Here is a 12,492-nt window from a genome sequence, read left to right as displayed (position 1 = left end):
ATAAAAGAGAGAGATTATTATTTTTGACAATTAATAGTACTTTCAAATCAATTCTATGAACTTTCCTCCAAATGTTTAATTTCTTTTTATACTGTTACTGGCACTGAAATAAATGCACCAAAAGAAATTTTGCCTCAAGCCCAAGGCTCCCTCTTGAATAATTCAAAAGCAAGAAGATCACAGTGCCTTAATTAAAGGGCCCTCCCTCTGTTTCTTTATTTTTCCCATGTTGCTGTTACAGGACAATATGCCTCTGTAAGGAGTTAAGTAATTTTGTACATCTATACTGCTTCCATTTTCTTTGGCAATGCAATGATATAAGTGACTCTGGACTAGCAATATTGGCAACTGAAATGTATATAGTTTTTTACATAATTGCTATCAGAAAGATAAACTTCTTAGCACACTCATATTCAGTGATTTATTTCCTGGCAAGAACTAGAAAAGGCAAAACTTTCGCAGCCACCTGTTCTTTTAACCTCTCTCCTGAACAGGCTGATGGATTGTGAGGCTCTAACACCTCAGGGAAGTTAGGGACTCCACGATTTACAGAGGACAAACCCTTGGACATTCTGCCATTAGACCTTTTCTTTTGGTCCAGAAGGCGTAACGTATTTGTACCCCAGCTGAATCAGTCAGACTAATTAAGAAGTTCTCCCCCATCCCCCAAATCCTGCTTCTCTCATGCCTGTAGTGCACTAGAATCACACAAACACCTACAGTCCCTGTTTTCAAATGAGCCACATATGTACAACATAAAAACTGCAGAAATAAGTTAATCTGCTGTTTTGAACATGGTCAGTGAGTGTGGCGACTGGGAATCTGCAGCACATAATACTGCAGGAGAAAACTGCCCATCAATTTTGCATGTCACCATTAGTTTACTTGTCTACTAAAACATGTATCCCACACATAATGTAAGTAATACAGGGGGTCCTGGGAAGCTACACTGGATATTCCTTATGGGTTATACCCTGTGGAATGCTGGCATTACGTGGAATGTAAATCCAACACCTGTCCCTTACAGACATGATAGAAGATGTCACGTGAACCTGTATAAGAATGGCCTTCACTTTTAAAGTAGCTAAAGGAGCCTGCAGAGATAAAAAACTACCAGTAAAACCACAAACATCCAAGTCTGCCAAGGCTACAGGGGTAGAAATGGTTCTGACAAGATGAACCTTTGCCAAATCCTAACATAAGACAAGCTGCTGTCCTGGCTAATTTTTCTGAGCAGATCTACTGCCTTTACCAGGCTGACAGTGAATCTGAAAAACCCATCAGAGCCTTCTGTGCACTTATCAGTTTTAACACCTGGAGAAGAGGGGAGGTTAAGAGCTGGAGAGGGAGACTCGGGCAGATCCCTGCAGCTTTGGCCAGGTCAGGCAGCACTGCTTTCCTGAGAGCTGCAGTTAATCTACAGGGCAGACAAGATGTGGGTCCTTTTTGTAACAGTGGCTCCTCTCTTTTCCTACTTTGTTATGGGTCACTACAGCTTTACTGTGTTAATTGACCATTACCCTGATTTCCAGTCATTACGTAGAATTTCAAACTAATCTGATCAAACAGAACATACCTTGTGAAAGTAAACACCCATTGATCTACTTTAGTCTCCAGGGTATATTTTAGGCAGCGCAGGCTCACACAGGTTCTTTGATACTTCAGATGTATTATTTCTTACAGAATGCTCTGCATGTTTTCCAATTTGTATTTTTTTATGGGATAACTGGAGTTCTGTCATGACAAATTCTGCCTTTTATACATTATGGGCCACCATTACCACCAAAGAATCCTTCCACCTGCACTAACATATGAAACTTTATTTTTACCCTTGTATAAATTATTTATAATAATTACAGCATAAAGTGACAGAGGGAAAAAGTCCCTGCCCTACTGTGCCTCTTTTAGATGCATAAGGGCCACACACAAATTTCAGGTGTATTCTAACCTCCCAATACATGAAAATAATCTGAGCACCCCATCTGTGTTTCCTGTTTTTATTGGACAACTCCTTGTCCTCCTCAGACAATTTTAGACCTTAGACAGGTTATACCAGTATAATTATGTGAATTATGGGTACAGGGGGTTTTAACCAGGAGATGTGCTACTGTGAGCCATAAATCACTGCACGAAAGGTCATTTAGTTTTGTCTCCCAGCCTGGAGTAAGACACTCCAATCTATTTAAGCCCATACTGATGGAAGGAATGTTTCCAAGAATAATTAAAGTAAGAAAGACAAAAAGTTCTTATTTTTCAATGGAAAGACCAAGGTCTTGAAGGACAACTTCCTTGCAAGTACATCAGGTATAAGCCCTTCATATCAAAGCCCTGTTATTACTGTTAAATACTTTTATTTTAATACCAGCAACATGGAGATACTGTTCATCCCTTACAAACACTCAAACATGCAGAGAAACACTCCTGTTGTATTTTGCACAGTCTGTTCTCAGCTCAGCTCTGTGGGCCTACAGAGTACAGGAGCTTCCAACACTGGCTCCTGCCATGACTCAGCCAGGAACGCTGTTTACTCTGCAGCTGCACAACTGTTTGTGGCACAAAACAGATGAAGGGACTGATTAAAGAACAAAGGCAAACAAATAAACTTTTGAGATGCTTTGATGACACATAGGTGACAAAGATCCCAGCAAAGGTGACAGCACAGACATGAGAAACACACTGTGTTTTGAACAAATAACCACAATGCTCAAGGCTTGCTTGGACGAGAAAAGCAGCAGGTTTAGTGCATAAGACAACTGCAAGTTCTCTCAAAGCATGGGGAAAGAATAAGAAAAGGCCTGTGGATGGGTCCTATTCAGTCAAGGTCCATGTATTCCTTAGCTATTCCAATCTCAGTGATTGTTTTGTAAGTCCCAAAGGGAATGCCTGAGCACAGGAGATGAGCCCTGGTCCCTGTGACCTCAGTGCTGAACTCAGAGCTCCCATTTCTGTCAATGCAGCACAGAGAAAGGGTGGCCAGGATGTGTGCTGACACAAAGCTGTCTGCCTGGTCAGAGCAGCACCATGAAACTCCACCTTCAGAGGCCCAAACTGTCCAGGGGCATCCACCTGAGGGTGTCTTGTCATTGCAGTATGATACGGGGCTTTGTTTACAAAGTCACTTTGGGAGATTTTGCGGTTTCTTTCTAGCTGAGAGTCCCCAAAGAGTTAAACTGCAAAAAAGGAACATCCCAAGGAGAACCTGCCTTCCTCAGAACTTAGGTACAAAAACTAGATGGCTGCACTTTCAGAGACCCAAACAGATGGGAAAGGAGGTTTCCCAGTATTACAAAAGCGGTCTCAGACCTCTATGGGACTGAAGATCCACAAGTGGAATATGATAATTTTTTTGTTCAAGCCAGCAAGTATTGTGAGAACAAAAGTGAAGAGAACCGAGGACTTCCAACCCACCATAATTTCAATGTCTCTCCATGCAAAAATGATGTTTTTCTAAAATGAGATCCACCAAGACAAGGACTAGCACATAAACATGTGAGTACAGGATTCGAGAGAAGGGAAAGGATCAATTGTTGTCTTTTTTGAGCATAAGAATTTCCACAAATGGCTAACAATGCTGCATTCCTTTTTAATATAAAATAAATTGGCAACATCTAGGACTTTATTTACCATCTCAGTAAGTTTCCAACTCTTCACCAGCTTCACACAGAGTTACAGCTTCATATGGTTACAGCATACACTGCAAATTGCTTGTTTTGAAATTAAGCATAAATACTGTTCTGCAGGCTCATACAAAAATGCTTAAGCCAGCCCAGCCTTAAACTGAATTACACTCACAGAAAGCTGCACCTTACTAAGCTTGGACTAGACAAAATTATGGGCCTGTGAATTCCAGTAACATGAACTCTTTAACTGTCTGTCATAAACAAATACCCTAACTTGTTTTTAAGAGCATTTTCTGGTTCCTCTCTGACAGGTTCCCATATTATACTTACACGGGGTCACAGCATCTATATGATAATAGTCCTCAGACTCAGAAGGGAGTCTCCAAAATGCTTAGATCTAAATGTAGATCTTCTTATCCTGCCTATAATTGCATTGAGACAGGACATACCTTTCTTTTCCCCTATAATCCTACACATACCATAGATGGTAGATCTGTACAACTATCAGAGTACTCAAAACAGAGGCAGATCAATATCACCACTGTAAATTTCAGTTCTTTCCAGCTGAAAGGAGTCAGTCATATCCTTGAACTACCAAGACATGAGTCACCTAGACATACAAGTTTCTCATCTCATGACCATGCCAATGATTAAAATAACTGAAATGGGAGAGGAGGAATGTTTGAAGTTCAGAGAAACAATTCATTCTTTCTCTTTGCAAAGCACAAACATAATTTTCTACCAATAAAAATATTGCAAACTGCATCCTTGTTTACATTTCTTATAGCGAGATAACACAATACTGACCATGCTGCTCTGAAAAATAGTTTCATGCAAATTAAGTCAGCATGGAGACTTTCTACATACGAGTTTTGTTTACTATGAGACCTGGGCCACTCATTCACCTTCGTGAAGCAGCACTTGCATGACAGTAATTTTTGGTCAGAATTAACAAACACTATTACTGAACTTCTTAAAAACAATTAGTTAGGTAAGATCTGGGACCCAAAGCCATTGAGCACCAGAGACCATCCACCTGTATTTGTGTCCTAGACAAGAAGGTGTGGCACAGCTACAGATAAGGCTCCTGTTAAAAGCTGAGTTAAATTTTGGGATGAAAGGTGAACATAAGTAAGAGACAGGTACAGGTTCAGGAAGGGCGCTGCCTCCTTTATGTACCTTCTACAAGACCTGCAGAAAAAGGTAGCAAAGCAGTGACAAAGGTTAGTGTTGTGACTTGCAGGCACAACTGACAACACCTCTACAACACCTCTGCTCTGCAGAAGGGCTGAGGTAAATTCAGCACTGGCAGTAGCGATTTGGCTACAATGACGTCCAAATCTGGAAGAAATGACAGGGCTGGGATGGCAGTTCAGCCCAGCAAATGCCAGCACAGAATAAAACCTGCTATCAAAGCCTTATGAGGTTACCTTTACATCTAGCATTAGAAAGGGGTGTTGACCTAGAATGAAGTATAATACTGTAACTGGGTTGGAGCTCAAGCCAGGAGATATTAATAAATTGCAGCTTAGAAAGTGTCTCTGGGTTAACATGAAAAATGTTGTTGGTTTAAACCATCTGACTGCAGAGATCTGTGGTATAAGGAGTGTGATAATGTTAAGATTAGAAGTGGAATTAGGGTTTGAGCATACTCTGGAAGAGGTTGATAAACTGCATCATCTTGTCTCAGTATCAGGGAGGGCCCCACGCTGTGATAAAGGTGCCACATGACAGGACTTCCCACACCCTTGGCAAGCCCGACACTGCCCAGCATACCAGGCCTTCCCTGTCTATATTCTCTGTTGACCAAGGCTCCCCAAGGTGCACACGTGCAATCCCTGATGTGTTCCTGATCCCTCAGGATTACTGTGTCTTTGTACATGCAGCGCAAACCTGGCCCTGCTGACACGTACAGATCTCCTGTACCACACAGCACAGTGGATGGGGCAGGGCAGAGGGGCTCAAACAAGGAAAGCATCTCTCTGAAAATGTCCAGTCTTTGCTGTCTCCGTTTCTGCCTTCATTTGCAGCAGGGCTGACAAATCAGAAATATATCAAAGACTAAAAGCTTCTGGCGACCAGTGTCTCTCTCTTCACAGATGCATTTTTAAAAACAGTAGGTCAACTCTGGGCAGCAGGTTGGTGCTGCCAAGGAAATCAAAAGCTCAGTCAGCCAAATATACCAAGAAGCAGCACAAAAGCTTGTCTGTGTCCTCCCCACTGGCTTTGCCAATGATGATCTTGGCAGTACTATTTAGCACTTACCCTTTTCCCAGTTCTTGGGAATCGATGTTTGCACACATTACTCAGCATTTTCCAGGCTAGGGGGAGGGTGCAGGACTGACCTTCACATTACAGAAAAACCTGACACATATTTTAACTACCTCTGTGTTTTAATCACAAAATATGCTCCCCTAAGTTAGTGATTAATGGTGAAAAATTCAGCCTTAGTGGCAGGCAGGCCTTGGACCAGACAATGACAGTTTTTGGAAAAGTGGGAACCATATAATCCCTTTTCAAGGACAAAATAATTTCCATACTGGAGACTACATAGTTAAAAACCTTAAAAACCAGTATTAGTAGCACAAAGGCCATCTCTACCATTTTCCAAGCTTATGATGTAGAGAATGCAGGGGAGGCAAGAACAACAGTTCTGAATTCAACAAGCAAACCTGCTTCAGCATTCATTACAAACTGTGGAGGAAAAAGCTTCACAGTGAGTCTTGCCAGGAGGGACTTAAAATAATTGAGCCTCATGGTCACAAGACCACACACTAGTGTTGTGAAACAGTCACTGGGTAAATAAGGGTGTAGCCTCTAACATTTAACCACTGCTGGGGCTGGAGGAGGGGTGGGGGGGGTGAGTGGGAAATAAGAGAAAGCCACATGCAAAAGATGGTCTTACCCCTAAAAAGGTATTAAAAAAAAAAACTTGCAAATGTGCACTCATGTCAAAACATGTCAAAAATATGGCAGAATGATGCTTCCATTCTACTGTCAATGCAGTAAGAAAACTGAGTAGGGAATAAAGGTAATTTGCAGAGTTCAGCCCGCAGCACTTAATTTAGGCAAAAACAACAACAGAAATAAAAGAGAATTCCAAGGGATGGAGGAGTAAAAGTTTGGATGAAGTACAAATGACAGCTGACCTTCAGTTTACTAAGATGAAGTTACAGAAGCAGTACGTGTCCAGAATGATATAAAATTATTAACAAAATATGATGAAGAAATAAAATGTAAGATGCTGATTTTAGAACATATAAACAGGCAGGTACCTCAGACTAGCAGAGATATTAACAAAGCCAGATGAAAATTCCATGGCCATTCCATGGCCTTAACTATTGAAACCTGTTGAATTTTCTTATCGCTTTCGTATTTCAGGGATCTCTATACCAGTGTATGTAAAGGAGTTCAGCAAAGTTTTCCAAATTTGTCTTTTATTGTTTACAGAAATCAAGTAAAGAACTTGCAAAAGAATCACTTCCATGAAGCCGCTGCCTTCAGCTCTGTGTATACAAAGGTCTTGTCTGCATCTGCCCTAAGCAAAACTTTCACTTAATAATCTAACTTGTACAGTCACCAATCCACAGCATTTTGCCAAACCAGGAGAAGGGAGAATTGTATCCCATCAATCTACACTTCCTCTAGACTGTCAGGAGCAGCTTGCATGGGGGCTGAGCAGGGTGCTGCTGGCCCCTCTGGAGCAGGTGACTGACTGGGTGTCAGGGAGAGGCAGAGGGAGGAGAGAGCAAAGCACCTGCACAAGCAACTCAGCACGGCTGGCAGTGGCAGGGCTTGAAGGGCAGAGCACTTCAGCCAGCCAGGCCCTCCCATCACAGGGCAGCAGAAGATCATTTTATTCATTTCTCTCCCTGGCCCCTGCTTCTCTGAAGGAGGGAGGCAAAACAAAGGCATTAAGCATTTAGCATTACTTCTGATGCAAGGAGCACGCAAAGGCATCTCAAAGTTACTCTCTCTCCAGACTCCTAAGAGTTTCTCTCTACTGTTAACACAGCAGAACTGAAGCTATGTAGTGGGGTCTCTTTTCTGAGTGTTAATGTGTTCTGATGGGCTATTTCGTCTCAGCTTCCACCATGACACTGAATTTCTGTGGTGCACTAAGCTCCTGCTCCCTAGGTATGATTTGCATTTGTGAAGAAGCACTATAGATGGCCCAATCCCCTGGTACAAGTTAGCATAATGTTTTCCAACCTGTACTAAATTCTCAGATTATTTATGAGTTAAATCAATTACACATTTTTTTAAATCCATGTTTATCAATGCCTCTGTTTGTAATAAGAGCTCACTGGGCTCTAAAACATGCACAGATTACTCTGTAGAAAACAGGATAATACGTTTAAATGATTATTCACAGTAGCCCAGATAACATTAAAGAACTTGTCACAATTAAAATTCATAAGCTATATTTCGTAATTTCACAACTCAGGTCAAGCACTGCAACCATAATGATCACCAGTGAAATACTGTGTCTTGACTCACTCCATACAAGTAAGCTACTCTCATAAAAGCACTCCTGTGCTTCAGGAGAGGAGGGTGGCAAGCCAAGGAACTGATAAGAAATAATTACACTAATAACCTGCTAATGAAAAGGTGAATTAATTGAAACACACCATGAAGAATCCAAGAGTACACAAAGCAATTCAACAGATGCTTACACTGGAAGGCTGACTATCCAGCACAGGGATTAAATCAGATTGTGATATTAATGGCACATCCAATGCTAAAGTTGATAATGGATTTTCTGTTGCCTGCTGTCAAACCTACTGTGTGTCATTTTCACCAGCTAACCATATAAAAGGACCAGGGAAATCAGAAAATGACACAGCCAGTATTGCATAGAATAATAAAACACAAAAACCAGAGATGATTTTCTCACTGACAGAACTATCATATAAACTGCCCACTACTGTACCTTCATGACATCTTTATAGGAGTGAATGGCCACAATTTCCTCTTTGTCATCATCATCATCCTCCACTCCTTCATCCAGAGCATCATATCCTTCATCCCTACTCCCATCTGTTTCTGTGGCATTAGTCATGTAGTCAATAAGCTGCTCCAGTGGAGGACTTAATTCCCGCTCTTCATTTTCCTTCAAACCATAGTCCAGGGCTTTATATATAATAATCCCTAGTGATTCAATAACCTGTAAAAACAAAAAAAAGAAATATATATTAATGCTATTTTTATGAATGAATAGGTCAAGCGAGGAACAACCTTTTCTGATGTTTGTATAACAAACTCAGCAACTGACAGGGCAATAAATATCAAAATCAATGAGAAAAATGATCCAATAATATCTGTAGTAGCACTTGAGTAAGCACTTAAATAATACAGCATAGAACAAGCAAGAGCAGATCATACCCCATACCTACAGCTTTCTTATTTCAATGTTTGAAATTAAAATTCATCATTTAAAAACAAAGCAGGACCTATTAAGGTTATTTTCCCTTTTTCCTCATGATATTGCAAACCTCAAAGTAACATTATTTTACTTTGTAAGACTATATTACACACACATGATCTTTTTGTGTGGGGTAGGTAGGAAGAAATTAAAAGAAAGAATAAACTAACATGAGATGCCTTCTTCCTCCCACAGCTTAATGACACTTGGAAACTGCCCTTCAGTTTGTGTCTCTTCATGGACCTGAGCGGTGTCTGGACACAGCTGTGGATGTCCCAGTATTACTCACCGAGCACTGGGACAGCAGCCCACAAGAACTCCTCTGCCTGTTGCACACCTGTGGAGGCACAGATATGCCACTGAAACTACCATCAACTGTATTCCATAGTGACGAGGTAGTACCTCAAATTTTCATTGAATTGAGGCTTCTTATTTGTGCTCTGTCAAGAGCAAAGCAAACCAATGACTTCTTACTTGGTGTGAGCTACGAAAAGATTGTCATGAACATCCCACAACGCTAAATGCACATTTTCTCTCTTGGCATTAATTATTTTCCTTATGAGCAATACCGAAGCTTCTGGAATTTTAAAGATGTAAATAGATGTCATTTCAAACTGAGGAATTTAAAATGAGTATTAATGAAGAGGAAAGGGGAAATGGGATTGCAATAGTAAACCACAAGAAGGTAATGTCACTGCTGGAAGATCCTTGTCTGACAACGGAAGTAGGACTGGAGTTATTGCATGTAATCTCTGATCTTCCTTGTGTGTTGGGATAGATAGCATGTCACACAAATTACCATACTCCAGTGTAGGAGTAGTTGGCACAGCAGCAGCTTTAATAACAGGAGCATTTCTAAATATACCAAACCTTGTCATCAAATGCCATTTTCTCTAATCTGCCTTTTGGTATGATCCTGGTCGACACACTTTTTACTGCAGTGTTTTGAAATTCTGTTTGGGTAAATAGGACAACACAAAGGGATTCTGAAAGTATTAGATTTTACTCTAGCTGCTTACTTATTTCAGCACAACAAAGTATTTTTGGTCTGAGAGGCTGGAGGTTAGCAAACACTTAAAATCATTTCCCATTCGTTTATCTAGACAGACGATATAATGATTGCTGTAGTCTGACAGCTTTACACTTGTGTACTTCACTCCTCTGTCGGGATTACTTTGCAGTGCAAATTCACTTTGCAAGACAGTGGCTAATAAACAAAAAACAAATTTAAAATCCAATACATGAAACACATTCTTTTATAATTTATTTCCAATAATTTTGGTAACTTGGTTCAATAGAAAAATTTTGCACATGCTATTCCCTTGAAATGTGTTTATACATATTTATTAAAAAATGCAGTTGGGGAAAGTGATTAGGCAGATTAGTGAAGAAGAAAAACCTGTATGTGTTTTTCAGTTCAAAGAACAGCTTCTGACTTGGGAAGTGCTGTTCAAACAGAAAAGTATGTCAGGGAAGCATCACTGCCTTCTTGCTCAGTTCTCATACCCTTCCCCTGACTTCGGCCATGACCCACTTTGGAGACAGGACACTGCACCATACAGACCTTAAAAACAGCTCTAATAGACTAAACTTATATTTGTAATATATCTTGCTTACTTCTTAGGGAAGCTATTTTGTAGTAACTGTCTTGTAAAACTTGTATTGTTAAAAAAAGCATAATGTGAAAATGTGGAAGTCACACAAAGTAAAATAATATATTAATTCCTAAGGTAGACACAGTTCCTGTAACTCGGGTTCTGAGTAGAATCCCAAGATACACCCCTTCAGCAACTAAAAGGGAACAAAGAATACCAGTTTGAAGGAAACAGAAATGAAAATGAAGTATAACTGAAAAACCACTTTGATACTCTGAGCACCTGGGAATAAATACAAAGTGAACAATTTCTAACTTTAATAAAAAGTACATTTGAAAGGGCTTAGCACACATGAAGACTGAAATGTCCAGATCAGATGCAAAGAAAATGATGTCTTGTGCCATGCTGTAATGGCTGCTGAACACAGCTTCTGGATTTTGCTACCAAAACTTCAAAAAAATAGAAGAGGGGATTGATAAAGAAAGTGCACTCTCTCTGCCTTCTTCTGTTTGGGAAGAGGATTAAGGCATTCAAAAGCACCGTGGCTAAAACTGGATGACAGCAGCTGCTGCTTTCTTTGATGTATCAGCAGTGGGGCTTTTGCAGCTCAGTAATATGGTTTGTGCGTTTTTATGTACTATTAACAGATTTCATAATACATGCAAAGCTGACACAAGAAGAAAATGCGTAGCAGCACCAAGTCAGAGCTGTAGTTCAGACTCTCAGCTCCTTATTTCGGAGACATGATCAAAACCATATTTACTCATTGTCTATCTATATCACAGATTCTTCTTGCTGAAAGACAAAGCAGCAAACAACTCAACTAAGTAACTTTGCTTTGACTCATATTGAAACTGAAAACATTCAGCGCTTTCAGCAGGATCAGTTTACCAAGGATCCTGTAAACCCCAAAATTGCCATATGAATATCAAACAAAAGTCACAGAATTGTCAACGCGTCTTTCCATGCATAAAACTGCTAATGCAACTTCATACAAATAAAACTTTTAGGTCTACATGACTAGAAGCAGAATATACGAGTCAACTGATTGCTGCTTCAATGTACTGGTGCTGTCACTTTGCCTGTAATACAAATCAAATACAAACAAAAAAAAGGAAAAGCTTTTCACAGCTGAATGGATTAATTGATAAATAAGAGGGGGTTTTGAGTTGGATAGTCAGGGATGGTCACTTTTAATTTTCTTTTTTAAAACATCAATTATTTACAAAGAAATCACATGTTCTGAACTCTACTGTTGAACAATTTAGCACAAAATAAAAAGTTCTGGCACCTAAAAAGTGACAAGTACTGATATAGTTTTCAATTATATGTAAAAACAGAGAATATATTAAGAAAAAAAAGGGTAAGAATGAACCTAGCAAAGCTTTTTTTAAACCACAAAGTTGCACACTGATACCCCAAAACAACTTCAAAACACTGAAATAAGTGTCGTCACTAATGATAAGTAATGCAGCTCAACTTAGGTAAAAAAAAATAAAGAGCTGCACTTTGAATTTTAGAACACATTTGTTCCTGATTGATTTAAATTTTAGCAAAGGACCTGACCTCTAGAAATCAATCAGTGGTAAATAAACTTAAAAAATAAATAAGGAAGTCTGCATTAATATTTACACCTTCTTATCAAGTTCTTTTGAAAGTCATGGCTTCAGACCCCCAACACACAAACGCTTCCCACAGACTGAACTTGTACTTTACTGTGCTGAAATCATTAGTGAAAGAGTAATTTTGTCCCACTGTGAACATTCCTGCAGTTTCTACACCATTCTGGTCTCATATGGTGTCTTTATAATACATTGTGATAAAGTTGCTGGAACACTTTAACTTTAAAAAC

General features: G+C 39.7%; 1 protein-coding gene across 4 annotated transcripts in view; it reads right to left on the bottom strand.

The window, feature by feature from the left end:
• The window catches only part of SPIRE1 (spire type actin nucleation factor 1), a 130,788-nt gene that overhangs the window by 67,652 nt on the left and 50,644 nt on the right, over positions 1-12,492 (bottom strand). For all 4 annotated transcript variants that reach the window (XM_083874747.1, XM_083874749.1, XM_083874746.1 and 1 more), the window contains exon 3: positions 8,554-8,787. In XM_083874747.1, coding sequence (XP_083730873.1) covers positions 8,554-8,787 — 234 coding nt within the window. The remainder of the gene's footprint in view (positions 1-8,553; positions 8,788-12,492) is intronic.

The sequence above is a fragment of the Zosterops lateralis genome, assembly GCF_965231275.1.
Source record: "Zosterops lateralis genome assembly, chromosome: 1".
Taxonomy (NCBI): Eukaryota; Metazoa; Chordata; class Aves; order Passeriformes; family Zosteropidae; genus Zosterops; species Zosterops lateralis.
The sequence above is the reverse complement of the archived record's forward strand: the minus strand, read 5'-3'. Positions and strand labels throughout refer to the sequence as shown.